We start from the raw sequence: 17,392 nt of genomic DNA, 5'->3' as shown, positions 1-17,392 counted from the left end.
CTTTTGAAACAGAGGCGAGGGGAGTGCGTCAGCAAAGTTCCAAGTATTGCGAAGAAAGTTTTGTAGAAAGTTTATCTTGAGAGCAAATAAAAAGATAGCAACGCCAGGTTCGCTGCACCCTGTTCGACCCGTTAAAATACCTGCTGCGCTGGACCGTTTTAGTACGAATCAATGAAAACGTAGAGATCGCGAAATCTGTCGCCCCAAACGATTGAACACACCCCGGACCTGGGGACTTATGCTTCGACCAGTCGCCACCGGGACCAATTAATTATCACCGGCCGAGTGTCGAAGGCGAAGTACGAAAGCACCCCCCCAAAACGTGCGTGGAAATAAGTGTGCATCCGCCCCGCCGCCCCGATCCCATTGACCTTTCGCAGGTTCCTTCGGGAATGGGCCGATTAATTCAAGTGTTTTTACGTCGCCCAGTAGATCGAACAGGCGGAGGGAGGCACGGTGGCTAGAACACGAGTAGTGCCTACGAAACAGGGAGTGAGCTCCCATGAGACAGCATTACAGCGTATCAGCACCGCACAAACTGAACGAGTGCATCCCCTTTCTCGGGCGACAGAAAAGCCAGCGCCGTAGCAGGAAGAGAGAAAGAGAATCGAAAGGAGATAGGAGAGGGAAGGAGACCCACTGGGGTACCATTGATCAGCACACATATGTCCCGAGATTTAATCAGTCGCTACTTAAGACCTTATCTCTCGCTTTATACTAGGCTCCCTGTACACACCTACTTCATAGTCGCTACGCTCCCTCTTTCTGCCCCGATCCCTGCAGGCCGCAGGCCTGATAATGTAATCGAGCGTAATGCGAATCGAATTGCCTGCAAGTGAAATCCACTAACGCGATTTCCGTCGTCCGTGGGCGTTAATGGAAACGCACGCAAATTAGTTAGCCGGCACGTTAGATGGAAGCGTTCCACACGACGGTGGAAATTTTCGGCAGGAACTTTGGTCAGGCAACAATGCGCCTCTCGTTACAGCATTCTACTCGGTCGCCCTCTATTTTATCTCCAGTCACAAATAAAAGGTCAGCTGGATATTTCAACTGAGCTGTTCTAGGATCTACCGAGTAAAGAGTAGATACTCGTCATTTACTTATAAATTCCACAGCTACAGAATGCTAAAGGAATTCTACATTTATGAACCTCTGAGGACCATTTCCAGGATAGATAAATGGCCGGCAAATGTTAATTAAATCAGTTTGCAATTTACCAATTTCCTGGTCTGTCAATGTGGTCTTTTCGGTAGCACTTGATTAAGAGACTCCGTCAACGTTCAAAAACTACCCTGCGACTTTTACCGTCGACATATTTCCATTGTTTGATATCGATGGTGTCGCCATACCCACAGCGGCGTGAAACGCGGTCGCATATAACGCATATACACGTATACAGAAATTGCTTTCTAGCCGAGGTTTCCGATGTGTCTAGGATTGCAGTGGAGGGTGCGGCGGTGGCTTGTTGCTCGAGGAACTCCTCCGCCTTCTCTCACCGCTCTCTCTCTCTGGCTCCCTGTCGGCCTTCTCCCGGCCTCTCCATCCACGTTTTCCTTTTCCTCCTTGCCCGTACACCCCGACCCAAGGCCCAGATGGCGGGTATTGATCTGAATCCGAAGAACAGATCGCCTGGAAAAACTTACCCCGCGGATACTTACCTACCTACCCCACTATCTACGTGCACCCATCCAACCTACCTTCACCCGCTCACGTACACCGAACCCGCAACCTTCCGCTCTGTCTACATGTAGGTAAATGTATTTCCGCTTGCCGGAGCAATGGATAGAGTCGCGCGATGCTTCGCTGCCTGAAAAGCACTGCATAGAAAACGTGCCCGCCCCTTAACTGATTATTTACGCGGATTCATCGCGAGGGAATGGAATGCGGCAGTTTTGTGATTTTCAGTCGCGATGCTTGCGAAATCGGCGAGCTTTCGTTTGGCCGTAACGAACCATTGGGAGAAACCCGCAAGTTCAAGTAGAAGATGGAGCTGTACAATCCTGGAAGCAAAAGACACCTTGTAGGTCTCTTGGGAATGATGACAAGTGCACGAGGTGTTTGTACTGTCGTTAAGTAATTCTTACCATAGGTGTTATTACAACAGAAATATAGTTTGAGGTCTCAGCTTCGTTGCAGGGTACCTCGAATAGATGACACGGGGACTGAAAATGACGATGAGCTGTCAGGCGAGATATCTCTGCACCTACGTAGTAGGAAGAACTGGGTGTATCAGTGGCCCAGGCTGACCATTGCCGGGATTTCTCCCGTTACGAGTGCGTCTCGGTTTTTCTCGGTTCGGGCCAGCTTTCGTACAGAGAAATAATGACACGGCTAATATAATGTATTGTCCTGTTTTGCCGAGGCACTTCGAAATGGAACCGTCTGCGGAAGAGAGACAGCAGCGGGAAGAAAGGAAGCTAGGTGGGGGGACCTCGCGCGGTAAAAACAGGATGAGAAGAGCGAAATAATGGAGTAGCTTTCGCGAAAAATAACAGTTATATATCCTAAGTATGAAGCAGGTTCGAGGAAAGCGGAAAAACAGGCGAAAAACGGGAGTAAGATTGGACGCTAACTGTTCGTCGCTTCTTCCTAGCTTAGTAAATTGTCGACGAAGCAATCGCGCCTCCTTTTACCCTTTCCTCGCATTCTTCATCAAGCATACGACGCGTTACGTTCGCCTAACAACTCAATCACACCCCAATTTGTATCTACCATGAGCTTTTCCCATCATTTGTTTCAAACGACACAACACCTTCGTGTCAAACTCCGTGAAACTAAAATGGCAAGATCATACTGTAAATAAAATCCTGCCTCGAAAGCGTGTTTAAAAAAAAAATGGGAAAAATTTATAAACTATAGCTAACCTCATCGCAAATTTTCAGTGTTAAAACTAAACAAACAGTTATTTTTTTCGGGAGAAAAGTTCCAGATATAAGCACGATGCTGTTGTGCTGTAAATAAAGCAAACTTCTTGGGTAAAGCTGGCCAATTAACTGTAGACCAATTGACGTTGGAGCAAGCAAAAATATTCATTTCGTTCGCTGTGGGACTACGAAAAGAAGAAAGCTGCGGAAAAGCTGGAATTAAGGAGGCCGGAGGAGTAGGAAATAAGTAAAGAGGAACTGGCGATGGTACCGCGATGGATTTCGGGTGGAAATATTGATAGGCTCGGCTTCGGCTTCGGCTGCGGAGTCACGCTCGAGTAGCCGATTCTCAGTTGAGGTCTATCTTACACATATAAACTCAGCCAAGGCACCACTCTACTCTCTGCTGCTAGTCTCTCCGTCTCTCTCCCATTTTCCCCGAATCTCTTCGTCCTTCCTCCTTGGTCGGAGAAGTCTCAGGGGCAGATCGATAAGGAGCAACGTTTGCCGGAGGGTTTTACGCCGGGTTCACAGCCTCCTTCTCGTTTCCTCGACGCAGCCCCCCCGACGTTACGTTTCTCGCGTGTGCCTTGCGTTCGCCCTTTCTTGCGGCTTCGATGAAGTCGATATCGGGGCTAAGGGAGGATGACTTCCTGCCGTTCCGCTCGTGTATCATTCTCCTACGAGGCAGCGGGAATAAATCTGTAACCGCATGCCTTCGAGTCCAGTTGGGATTGTTTTATCATTCCCTTTATGAGGCCCACCCTATCTCTACCATCGTTGATCGCCGATGTCTTCATCATCGACGATCGTCTGGTTGGACGCGATTCATCATCCTCTCCTCCTCGGTTTAATTCGACGTAATGACCAGCCCAGCAACAACAGTTGGTAGGAAATCTGTCGCGTCGAATCTCGATGGAATTGTATCAATCTGTCATCGCTCTCTTCGCTGAACAGCAACGGGCCACTCTCCTTTTCTGCAATCGTGCGGGTCAATCTCCCGTGGAGGCGCAACGGGATCTGCTTTGCTCTCCATTACTTCCATATCATTTCGCACCCCCGGAACCTCCAAGTGCCTAGAGCGGCGCAGGAGCAGCCGAGCCATATGGCCGGCTGTTCTCCGCGACGCCAGAGACAAGGGTAGCCAATAGGATGGCTGCTACTTTCATGCCACTTTCGGCTTTCCGCTCGGCGACACTGGTATATCTCCCTGTTCATCTTTCGGTTATTAAATTACATCCCCATAAATAACGCCTGCCTACCAACTGCCTTATTTACCATTCCATCGACTCCGCGGGAGGAATCCTCCTCCTCCGGCCGCTGACGAATCGGTATTCGTTGCGCGTTTCGCCGGGACGAGCAGGGCCACCTTCTGGTCCCTTTTCTTACTGTTGATGTATATTATGGTTGACGACATACTTCTCTGTGCAGGTTACCCCAGCAGATACATCCCCTTGGTTTTGCAGGAACATGAATCCTACGCGTAGTTGACAGCCATTTCGAATATTGGGTTTAGGGAGGAAAATGTAGCTTGCCTGGTTGAAACAATTATTCCGCAAATGAAACATCGAGCACCCTGCTCGATCAATTGTTCGCGCGCATAGTTTTGCTGGCAATATCTCAGAATGGAAAGATATGCGTCTTATAAATACCAGCGTTAATAAGATATCATTGAATATCGTGTCTTCTTCATTGACATCAGCTTCTGGTTTCTCAAATAAATTCGTCGATGTACAATCCCTTAAGGTATTGGTTTCAGTTTTTGAAGTAAATGTTAAGAGTCGTAGGGATGACGATTTTCAGTGTACTTCAGAAAGCATTCAGCTGTTTGCAATCCTGATAATCACGTTATTAAATGTAAATAGGAGGGTTTCATTGTAGGGGAAAGGTGGGATAGTTGATCGCAGTTTTGCTTTCATATTAACGTAATAATAATGATTTGCTTCGTTTGTATTTAATTATTTCATTTGTGATTTTTAGAGTATATTCTCAATATACTTGTACAAATTTGAGAGCTGAAAACTAATTTCAATCACTGAATTTAAACATTTTCTGGCAGTGACGTTGTGCACAAGTATCCCCCACTGAAGGGGGTACTTGATCAAAAGGTTAGGGTGACTTGATCAGTGAACTTTAAAAGTAACACAGTAACTTTCTAAAAAATATTTATTATCTTAGTCAATAACATGAAATAAAGGGAATATCATAAGAACAAAGTAAACTAACTTAAAAGAATTACTGAAAAAATAAAACCGTAAAATTAAACTCTATGACAGAAAACAACATAAATGCATTCTTAAAAGTCATTTCACTTAGATACCATCTGATTAAGATGATGCTGAAGAAAAGATTTTCGTTCCCACTTTCCTTCACTCGATTTGAAAAATATGAAAAATTAAACTTACCTTAAATATTTAGATCACTCAATAAATACCATTAATAGACCAGAAATTGCTGTTTTTACTTAATATATTTTAAATCGTTGAAAACCCAAAAGGAGGAAGACCAATGTGACCGAAATATTTACTATTCGGCTGCAAATAGGATCGAAGCTCCTAACAACATTATTCTACACTGCATTCCACATTAGAGCATACCTGTTTCGCGCAGGCACGACCCTCGGGAGGCGTTGCTACGCTCGACTCCCCACTTAACCGCCTATGTTTTTCTCCGTCGCACTCTACTCTACTCTCTCTGTTAACTTGTCGTGCGGGACGTTGTTTACGTTGATAACGGTGAGGTCCCGCGTTTGGGATGTACAAGTTATTCCTTGGAAACCAGCACGACCAATCGCGTGCGGTTCAAACCGTGGGTAATAGAGGGAGCTGCGCAGATCGGTCGCAAATCGGTAGGGGGCGTCGGTATGCTCTTATATGGAATGCAGTGTATGCTCCCGAAAGAAAACTGCACCGTCAACTGTTGCGATAATGCAAACATTACCACGATAACGTGACAGCAGACACAAATTGCCAATATGTTAATTAAACAACTGATGTGATCATCTATCCCCGTTGATCAACTATCCCTACCCAAGGAAAAAAAATACAGCCAAATCAATAAACATAGAAGAACTATTACTGTTTCTTAATTTGAAGGATCAAATGAACTTGTGTCAACCTTCAGCAACCCTCATCGTGTCTTAATAATAATTAATTACTGTCAGATTTCTATAAGTCTTTCAAGGGCTAGAATCTACCTCCAGAATACGCTTTACCTATCTTATTTATTGAGCTGTTCATGTGCAAATAAACACGAAAGAAGTTTCACGAATATCGATGACTAACATTGTCGTGAAACTTCGGCAAAGAATGGGGCCGGGTTCATCGAGGCAAAAGCGAAGATACAGCACGTCTGTGTTCCATTGGTGGTTAAAAGTTGCATACGTGGGTGGAAGGGAACAATATGGTTGCACTATGCCGCTGAAGTTTCGTTAAAGCAGCCATATTTGCAGAACAAGCAAGAGAGAGAGAGAGCTCCTCCTACCTTATCCGAGAGCACCCTCGGGGTTGGACAGAGGATCCGGTGATGACGCTCCACGTTGGGAGCAGCAACGGTAGCGACGGCGCGTATCCATAACCGTCCTTTGTCTGGATAACGCAATTATTACCGCGTTTCATCATACCCCCCTCGACCGAAATTAGCCTCAAATGAAGTTACAATTACGGGCCCTTCGCATCCCCGCCGCCGCACGGGGAGGGACGATATGAGAGAGAGACTTTGGGGGTTGAACGTTCGATGCCGGCGACAAGTAGAACGACGACAACCGCAACAATGACGGAGAAGACAACGATGAGGACGACTACGCCGGCCGAGATACGCAATCCAGGTTGCCGTGGAAACGTCAGAGGACAGACGGAACCGCAATGAAACCGGATGGCCGCCTACTCTGCCAGTCCATAATGCTTCGTCCCCTTTTGTTCTTAGCCGAGAGCTGGAATACTAAAGTTACTCGGGCATCGCGCAGTCAAAATTGCCCCGTCGGACGGCGAGAACCATCGGTGCTTGCCTGCGGACCCGTAAAAAAGATTACCCTCCCACCCCTTTACAGACTTTCACTAAAATGTAACATCCGTTTGCTTGCGATTACAGACTTCGAGGCTCGTATGTGATTCAGCTGATAAGGAGGCTCTTCAACATCAAGCCTGACCTTTTTCCTTCTGATGTTAACGAATATCTTAGGTATGGTGTAGCGACTGAAGAAACCGCTGAGGGAGTTGAAACGTAATTTAAAATTTAATAGCCTGCAGTGAAAGCATTCAGTGGGCTTCGTTGCAATGCAACAACGCTACCATGAATAATACAAAAGCTATTGCAATGCCGATACTGCTAACGAGGTAAAGATGGAATTTCTATGCGCCGAAGGATGACTCGTGGAAACGGCAGTTTAATAGCTCGGTGACGCTGGTGATTGACAGTTAATGAAGCGTCGAATATTTGAAAATTAATCAGCGATCTACAATGAAATAATCGCAGGGAAGTTTAATCGAATATTATTGTACGCAGGACGACTGGCGCAATATGGCTCTATAGTAAGGCTATTCTTCGGGTAGCTTGAAGTTCGGACCGAGCCGAGACTCGGTTTCCGAGCCGAGTACCCGTAACAACCGAACAGCTCGAATTTTTTCGAGCGGCTCGAAAGAACCGAAAAACTCGAATTTTTTCGAGCAGCTCAAATATACTTGGAGCAGATAGAAATTTTCGAGCAGACCGACTGCGTCGAGTAGCTTGAAGCTTGAAGCTTGAACGTTTCGGGCAATACGAATGTTTCGAATATCTTAGGTTCGAGCCGCTCGGGCCTTTCGAGCCACTCGGTTGTTACGAGTACTCGGCTCGGCTCGGCTCGCTTTTTCCGAGTACTCGAACAGCCTTACTCTATAGTAATCGAGCGTAGCACAAAATGGCGACGTCAGCTGGCGCTGCTCATATGCTGACACTATGCCGTCTATAATCTCGTCCCAAGAGCACAATCTTAAAATGCAGAGACACCCATGTTCTCTGGATTTTATGCCAATCAATTAATTAATTTCCAATCATTTGTCTTACATTCTGTATTACACAGTGTACATTCCCTGAAAGGTGGAGGATTTAGTTAGTTTTTAATTTTAATCCATTTTTCAAATACCGCAAACTGGGGTGACTTTGCCCAGATTTGAAGTCCAAATAATTTTTTTAGCAATTTTAGTGCATTAAATTTTTTTTTGAAAAATACTATTATACGGTAGATGGCGTGTAGATTTAAATAGGGTTTTTAAGAAAATTCTTTACTTAAACGTGCGCTTTTAAAATGCCAAATACATGGTGGGCAAAGTTACCCGCTCAGTTGGGGTGTCTTTGGCTACGTCAAATTTTTCAGTGAAATCATGTCTAAAACTCATTATTGAGTTATGATTGAGCAGTCGTTCTTATTCTAATGGATACATAAGACTAGTATTATAAAAACATGTTTTTTTTTTTAAAAATTATTTTAAAAAAACCTTAAAATGCGCTCTGGGTATTTCACCCCACACCGAAAACACGCTTTTTTGGTTCCCGGGTCGTCGCTACGATTCGTCTCGTCGTAATTAAGTATGTTCGCTTTCGGGACGCCTTCCAACGTTTTCTCTAAGTGGTCAAAATATTTTGCAACCCTTACGACACCAACAGTCGCACTCACGCCAGAAATATTTTGACACCTCCTTTCGGTCAGTTCCGTTTTGTGTAACAATTTTCTACGAGATTTTAAGGAATATTTTCTCTCAACAGCACAAAGCACGGAGATCAAAAATTCACTTGGAAAAAAAATTTTGTTTGTGTAATTTTTTACTCTGACTAAAAACTTACCATATGATTGAATTCGCATTTTTTTTTTCGTTTGACCTTGGAGAGATTATTGCTATCGATTACAAAGCACCATATGTTCTAATTACTTCACAAAAATAAAAAAAATAAAATAAATTTTTTCCGAAAAGTGGGCAATGTCACCCCGGCGGGCAAAGTCACCCCAGTTTACGGTATACCATACATACCATCACACACATCGTCCAATTATTATTACACTTCTAATAAAAAAAATAGCCTAGAATTTTTATTATGAAACTCTGAAATCGAAGCATTACAAACAAAGATCGTGAACCGAAGCAAAATGTTTTGATCTCCTGTCAGGTGGAAAATAGAATCTATCACAACCTTTAGGTTCATCATTGGTATTTCGCTCGCGTAACAGGAGTCCCGCAATTTACATCCTAATGCAAATTACCAAAACGAACGCTGAGAAGATTTGAAGGATCGACAACTCCAAGTGAGACAATTCATAGGGGATCAGTACCGACTGGTGCACAGAAATCTTCGAGCTTCCGGGCGCATAATAGGTTGTAGATAGGCTCTCTGCTTTTGACTTGGACCGAGGGGTGAGAGGTGTCGGCAGAGACGATATATTATAAATCGTGTGTTACATTGTGCTTAGAGGATCCTCGTGACTGTTGACTCGTCGGTAGCATTGTTGGAAGGTCGCCTTTTGTTGCTCGTACTCCAGGCATCACAAACAAACACACAAACACGCTTTCGAGCACGTCTGCAGGCGAATACAGGCACAGAGTGGCGGTGGAGTGGTCGTGCAGCGTCGCAGTTAATATAGTTGTGTGTACGGATCAAGCAGCTGCTGTTTGACAATGCGAACTACGTCCCTAGATATAATAATATACTCGTCCCTGGTACGAGAGGGACACTTCATCAAAATGACTACGATGCGGTTCTGGGGTGTCATGCTAGTACGATGCTCCGCTTTGATCCAACTCACCTAGCCTCGCCCAGCGCACGGCTTTCGTCGCACCCTCGACGGTACGAAAAGCCTTGCGGGCTTTAATCACCTCTTGTACTTGGAGTAATAAGTGGCGCACGATTCTATCATTCCTCTGTTCCGTTTAGTTCACACTATCTGTACCTAGAGAAAGTAACAAAGCTAGAAATACATTTCGCCTTCCCGCGCAAATGTTCGGTATAATTTAGAAGAAATATTGGAACTGCGGATTGCGTGAAAGAATCAAGAGGAAAACACATAAAAATAATTAACTCCGACGCAAAAAGATAGCACGAGCAACAGAAACGGCGAGCCCTGCGTCCTCGAGAGTAGCTTTTGTTCAAGAATCACACCGTGCTATACTGAGAAACGCCAAGTACAGCACGCTCGGGGTATATTACAGCCTCTCGAGAGGTGGTGGAATATCAGGATACACCTTTTCCAGCCATTGTGTGGCTCTGAAGGGCGTACAATGGCCGTGGAGCGAGTCCCGTATTGTGTCTACAGCTCGACGGAATAGTTCTGCGACTCTCTCTCGCACTCTGACCCTCTTTTCCTCCTCCCTAGCCCTGCTACCATTCCCATCGTGCCTCTCTTTCCTCGACTCCCGGTTAAAGAGAAAGGAGAGTTCCTTTCTGACGCTGTACGCTCGAAGCATCTGCCCCGAGACTGCTAAATCCTCGAAAGCCACCTGAAATCCCCCACAATCCTCCCCGGAATATAATGGGGCGTAATAACTTTAAAGTCTGTATTAGCGCCGCGAACGAACCAGCTTGATGTTATTCCGCGACGACAGTCGAGCAAGTGGAACCATTCTCTGGATTCCTCAGGAAGCCTTGGGAACATTGTCTCGTCGCTGACAATTCAATGCCGATCAACCGTAACAAAAGAACCTTCGACTTAACGCGGCGCGACAACTATAAAACTACCTGCACCGTTTCGTTTTATTGTCCAGAGAAACGAACGGACTAGAATTAATCGTAAATCATTTCGCTAAGGTATGATGCTATAGGCAAAATAAAAAGCCTCCGCGAAAGTCGAAAGGACAAGCCTGGTATTTAATCGGGAGGAATTACCCTCGATTCATGGCAGAAAATTTAAGACCGCCCAGTCGCCAACCCCCCACAACGATGGGGGAAACTGTCAGAGGGTGGCGCAGGCTAGGAGAAGTAGCGGTTCTACCGGCGAAATGCGATAAAGTTGGCGTAGAGGTAATTTGAGTATAAAGTTTTATTCGCAATAATTTAGCCCCGCGGAGGAGCGCAGGTTGGTGGAGTGTAAAGGGGAGGGAAGAGCTCAGAGGTGCTCGCCCCCGGGAAGCATGCGGGAACGCGGGTCATATATTTGATGGGATACTTGGCAGAAAGTCGCGCATAAAAGTAATGCCAACATTAAAGTTTGTGGTTCCAGAGCCGTGGCAGAGCCACCCGTCCTGTGCCACCGTACCAACTATTCTGCTCCTACTCTCGGAACATCTTCACGTAGCTATGAATTTACGTTGGCCCTAAGAAGCTAAGAAGCGATGGACTCCCTTCAAGTATATGCGTCCAATGTTCTTAATCGTCACGCTTCGTATAATGAAGTTTCCCATTTCGGGTGTCGTAGATTCTACCACCCCTGAATTTCTAGAAAGTTATTCAACACAATCGTGGCATCGAAACGTATCAGTCGGGCCAACAATCAGACGACGACTGTTGATGAAGTTTGAAACAGCAGATCATATTCACAAACATAAGTAATATTTTTAGGTTAAGGTTACATTTTAAACCTATGGAAACGTCCAAGTTACTCGGCCATTTGTCCAATCACGATTTAAATAGTATTCGAACGACATCCATACACTTAAAACGGAGACTAAGGAAAGATGGCTTCAGGGGGGTTGGTAGCTACTTCGGGGTAGATAGTCGAACAGTTTAGTTCAGGAGTGGCCGTTGGGGAACGATCTGATGGCGCCAGGGGAAGCATAGCTTCTTCCCACGTGGCACCCTCGACACGCTTTACCCTCATAATTCTACTTAGCCTTCCTCCAGGCGCCACCTCAGGCTCCTCCGAGCCGTTGGAACCGTGGGAGCAACAGAAAACCTCAAGAGAAACTAGAGGGAAAGAGAAAGGATGAAAGAGGGAAATCTCTCCCCGCTTACACCTGCGAATGATTGGCGAGTTTCTGCACACCTATCCCAGTCGTGAATGGCAACCGCCATGCGACTTCCCTGTAGCGGCAGCTTTGCTTCATTTCTAAGTCTCACAGAGCACTCGTCAATCTGTAAAGCAGCGTAGAAACTTAACTCTAAATATTACAAGGGAATGTGTAACAATAACAAACAGTTTAAATTTCACTACTGCCCTCTACTTCAAAAGCATGTTATTTGCCTAAAGTACATAATTTCATTAATTAATAATTAACCGGAGGCCACGAAATTTAAATCCAATTTCCATGATCAACCATGAAATTTCGGTGTATATATCAAAACAATAGAATGAAAAGCATTACAACTAGAAACAAGAAAAGAGGAAACTAAAATTGGGGATACTGAACAAGACTGAAGAGACAAACACCGTTGTACTGGCACCAGAAAGTTAGGATTCCACGATAATGGACATTGTCCACTTACTCTTCAACTTTTTCGTAAAATTCTACTCATAAAAAGCTGTCAGTGATTTTCGACAGTGTTTTTTTTTGTATTTACCCAGTCCCAATTTTTTTTTTTAATCTGTACAAAATCGTATCATTCCTCCGAGTCTATGCAATTAAAAATAGTGTTCCCATTAATATGCATGAGCTATACACTGTACGCCCGAAGAAGAAATTAAATAGACTGCGTCCAGTATAAATTTTGCAGTAGCATACTTACATAAATCATGCAACGCATTGCAGCGAATTGCTAACGGTCGTTAATACTTATAAATGCATCGATAGCGAGCAGGTACATCAAACGCGATGCTAATTAGAAGACAGGAACGGCGCGGGCAATGAGTTTCAACGAAAAGCTCCCGTTTATTCGGCTCTCGTAACACCGTGTGGCAACGGTTCGCGCCATCTGTACGTCGATAAAATCTGCACCTGTTGTACATACGTACGTACACTCTCTTCTGGCGTCGTTGCACTTATTAGATCGTCGATCGTGCTCATTATGCCGCGGCTGGGGCCGTTGCATTTTACCGCGTTTCGCGGAAGCCACCGCGTCTGATTTCCACGCGTTCCTGCGGCAGCTCAGGTTTTCACCGAAAGTAAATCGCGGGCTCTTACGTTCGGACAATTACCTAAAACAGAAGCGGCGATTAGTTTCCCTTTCTACGCAAACGCGTTTCTTTTGTGACTTACCGAATCAAGCGCGCGATAAAAATGAAAGAAAAAAAATAATAATGTCAGAATGGCGAAGATAATGGTTCGGGTATTTGTGTTCCGCCACTGAAGCTAATGCATTTGTCGCGGGGGCGGAGCGAATTCCCCGCTAGGATACCAGCGCCTGGCACCTCAACGATTTAGGATCGTTGGTATCCGACCGCCCCCGCAGACTAACCCTGATAAGGATCGTTGCTAATTGTTGTGAATTGGCGAAGGTGGTGAACGAGCCAGGGAGATTGGGCAACAGGTGTCATCTGATTGATCGCCGTAGCTCGCAACCCCACGATTACCTAGCCTGCAAACACATCCACGACAGAAACGGAGGACTTAATGTCAATCCGTTACGCGCTGGCTAATCCCGTTGCTAAATCGCTGATCTATCACGCATCGATACGTTCCAGCTGGTGATAACAAGCTGGAGTAGTGCCGCGAAAAAATGAAATTAATGAAATGCTACTGTCAGAGCTGCTTGCGTCTTTCTAGAGCAAACGAGTACAATAAATTCATTGAATCCTCTCTCCAGCTGTGTTGCCCGAAGCACATTCCACCGAAGGCTTCTAAATATTAAGACGTAAATACACCTTGGTCTGACCAATCCCGAAAGGGCGTGGATGCTCTCCTGAACGCTACGCGGCACTTTGCGCTGGCTTCTTCCACGAAGCGTGGTAATAAGTAGTAACGCGCACGCGACGAGAGTAACAACGCCGCCATGAATATTCGCCAGGATAATTGATACCGACGTCGGACTGGTTGACCATTGAAACCGCACGCACAATATATCATAGATAATAAGCAGTCGGTGCATGGCCGGATGGCGGCTTAGAGCTCGTTATAGCTGCTTAATGTCTGCAGACTCCTTGATGCGATTATGATACGCGACCGTTCCGCAGAGTCACGTAGCTATTCTGTATCGAAGGTGGAGGTACTCCGACGGCCCTGTCCGGAACAATGGCGAACCACATACGTACCTGCCCACTTACACCACCGCGTTCGCGCAAGACATGCTCGTAGGAGCCCCTGCGCGCGTGCTGACACATGTTAAGTGAGTGTTGGATGACACGGACCACGGTAGGAGCATCGGCCATACAGCATGATTGTGCGCGAACTGACCGCGTAATCGTAATTAATCATCCCCTAACTCCTACCCCGTGGACGGCTATCGGGCAGTGTCTAGATATCGTTGAAAATATTTCGGCCTCTTCCGCGGAGATCCTCTAACTCTGATCCATGCATGGGGAACCGATAAACCCGTAGAAAGGAGTGAGGATGCGGCACCACTCAGAGATTCAAATTTAGTAACCCAAGCCAGGCGATGCTCTAAACATGTCTCAAAGAGCTAGCAGAGATATGGCCAGATTCTCCTCCAAGTTTCAGTCTCATTGGTTTGTTTCAGTATCATTGGCTTTGCACTTATGTGCAATTTCTATTGTTTTAACGCATACCAGATCCAACATGGCTGTCTTAACGACCAGTGACTCTATACAGCGAAATCTATTGTCCGCAGAATCGTGAGGAACAAAGCGGCGGAGAAGGCGAAACATGCACATCAGCAACAGCAGGCACAGCAGCAAGGTCAGCAGCAAGGTCAGCCTGGATCAGGTGGTTCCGTGTCGGTGATAGCCCATGCACCTGCAACGGCAGCAGGTCACCCCGCTGCCACCGCTCCCAACGCTTACAGCATCAGCGGCATCTTGGGAATCCCAGCTCACCATCAGGACCCCAATGGCAATAGCATCAAGAGAAAACGTACCGACGACGGTGAGTCATTGAATTCTTCGTGTTGATGATCTCCTGACCCGCGATAACTCTTCCGCTGCTACGATCGGCGGCGATGACTTTCGAGATTGCCGATTACGGTCTATTCGATAGCTAGAGCGAAGCATCGTTCGCGAATAGACACTACACTCGGCCGTGGCAGCTCGAAAAGGGGAGAACATTCGGCCGGACGATTTGAAAAACCCCGCTGGTGTAGTTACTTATATAAATGGAAGATCAGATTGCAGCCGATGGCGGCCACATTTCATTTACAGTAGTTAACAACGTTATATAAGGTGATGCAAGAAATAAGATATCGGTTGGATCGGCGTTACAGCCGAGTAACTCAGCGCAAGATTCGCTGGTTTGCGCGAGAGAATCCAGAACAATGGAGAAATTGAATACTTTTGCGAAAAGCGAGGCGCTAATAGTTGGCCACGTTATGGGTTTTGTTCTACCGCGGTTATGAAATCCCATCGCTCCGTCTCTTTCTACCGTGGACCTGGACATCTTCATCGTCCTGCTTACCATGAAGCAATAGATTACTCTTTTTAGCGACTTACAATTAGATGCGAAGACAGGTTGAGAAAATATCACTTTACAACAGTTTTTCTGTTCTTAGTTAGTTAATTAGAGTTAGTTAGCTGTCGCATCATGTAGTAAATATTTCCTAAATAGTCTGTATTGAACGAAATCTAGTCTAGGATCTTATTTGCTTGGGATCAAATAATTTCGTTTTCCTCTTACCACGATCGACCAAGATTAGCTACACACACCAAGGTTATCAGTCAAATCTTGGGCAGCACGTGCCGCGTTTCATTCCGCTGTCATTGCGTGAATAACGTACCCCGAAATATTCGTGACACGTGCCGCCTACACGTGACCGACGTTGCTCCGACCAGGAGAGAAACTGCGGAGCTACGCTTCGGTCGCATATACCGAACTGAAAGCAATTCGCTATTAATTTTTCCAACTGCGAATAGGCTGCGTACGAGGGATTCCTTTTTCGCTGAATCGAATCGAATCGCGCGACACGATGCGCGCATGCTATTGTTCTCTAGCGTTAATTCGTCAGACTGAAATAATCGCTTCCCACACTACTTGCTTCGCAGCGAAATTCGTCCGATTAGTAACACCTAAAATGTTTTGGTAATCGCTTTTACTTAAGTAGGTATACATATTTCACACTTTTTACATTGAGTGTTTACATGGTTAACCATAGGAGAGTTGTTGTATGCATTGCAATCATGAAGAAGGTACACAAATGCTTCCTCTTCAAGTTACAATGAACAGAACTTCTATTAGCAAGGAAAATGTTAGGAATCTCTGCGTCCAGTAAGAATATAAGTCCCACCAGATAACCACATGAAACACCATTGACATTAAAAACTCTCAAACGTAGGTACTTTGATATCTCATACCTAGCAGCAGTCATGACATAGTCAGACTGAGGAAGCACTCCTGAAGTTGAACACCTGATTTTAGCAGCATCCTACACGTACATCAGGATACGAACACAATTACTGGCAAAAGTTTAGTCGTGTTCCAAGGGGAAGTACATTTCTACGATTTTCACAAAAAGCATCATCCGTCGAGGACCGTGCTCTGCGAAAAGGAGCTGGTGTACCGAGGTGCACTCACGTGTCCTCTATCAAAGTAGCATGGATACGGTCCATGTCGAGAGATGTATTGATTCATACGTGGCGAGTGAGCGATGCCGATGGTACGCGAGTAATTCGATATAATCGGATTATGAGAGCGGCGATATGCGGTCGCAAAAGTGGTCGCATTCGCGGCGAGAGCACTCAGTGTTTTGCGGCCGCCGAGGGTACACGTATTAGATTATAAACTTCACAAACCACAGCGGCTTCTATCTCGACCCAACGACACATTAGTCTCCCTGTCCTCTTGGGAGATCATCGATGTATCTGCACGCACCTTTTAACTGGCTGGAATTTCAACGAGCGAGCTGATGACTCCTTGCGCTCGCTCAGCCTGCGGTGAACGCGCAATGCACATTGCAGTTGAGTGAAGAAGAATTTCATAAAAAGCTCTGCGACGAAAGAAAAGAGCGGGAACCACTACACACCAAGTAGATCGGTATTTGATCATTTTCGAGCGAGAGTTCTTACTCGGTGACCACAATTTTGTATCTTTCTTTCCCGGTACATAGCAAATTGGTACCGCGCTAGGTATGCTCCACGAACATTCTAGGCATATTCGTGTAGAATGACCTCGAGACCAGTGGCAGGGTGATTTTATTGGAAAGGATGAATCAAACTTGTGGAATGCTTGTCTTTAATTATCTGTAATTACAAGATTCTGGTTTCAAAGGAAAGAATTTTTAAAATCAGTCAGGAACGCGTGTATCATGTTCTTGTACAATTTATACCATGTGATAATACAGGATTTATGATACTTTTAATTCAGTTCATACTAGGTATATCATAACGTCGAATGACTTCCGATATTGCGGTCCTAAAAAATCAAGCATGGTGTAAAGGATATTTATCCTTACCCCCCCTTACATTTCCAATTGAATACGAACACGCGTACAAGCTTCGTGCACTGTTGGGGAGACGGTACTGATTCGGCACGACTTCGTAGCTAAATAAAGTTCTTAAATCCCTGATTGTACGCGGGCTCCGT

The 17,392-nt window shown here is 45.5% G+C and overlaps 2 protein-coding genes across 8 annotated transcripts in view; one reads left to right on the top strand and one right to left on the bottom strand.

Annotated features, from left to right (window-relative positions):
- Positions 1 to 17,392, top strand: part of Sv (paired box protein shaven) — a 243,395-nt gene that overhangs the window by 217,747 nt on the left and 8,256 nt on the right. For all 7 annotated transcript variants that reach the window (XM_076817033.1, XM_076817032.1, XM_076817035.1 and 4 more), the window contains one exon: positions 14,493 to 14,746. In XM_076817033.1, coding sequence (XP_076673148.1) covers positions 14,493 to 14,746 — 254 coding nt within the window. The remainder of the gene's footprint in view (positions 1 to 14,492; positions 14,747 to 17,392) is intronic.
- LOC143371165 (uncharacterized) lies at positions 9,973 to 10,532 on the bottom strand. Its single transcript, XM_076816115.1, has 2 exons — positions 10,412 to 10,532; positions 9,973 to 10,333 (listed from the first exon to the last, which is right to left on the bottom strand). The coding sequence occupies exons 1-2, from the start codon at positions 10,454 to 10,456 to the stop codon at positions 10,040 to 10,042; spliced, it is 339 nt and encodes a 112-aa protein (XP_076672230.1). The 5' UTR covers positions 10,457 to 10,532; the 3' UTR covers positions 9,973 to 10,039.

This window comes from Andrena cerasifolii, chromosome 7 (genome assembly GCF_050908995.1).
Source record: "Andrena cerasifolii isolate SP2316 chromosome 7, iyAndCera1_principal, whole genome shotgun sequence".
NCBI lineage: Eukaryota > Metazoa > Arthropoda > Insecta > Hymenoptera > Andrenidae > Andrena > Andrena cerasifolii.
Note: the sequence above shows the minus strand (reverse complement) of the source record. Positions and strands in the feature narration are given on the sequence as shown.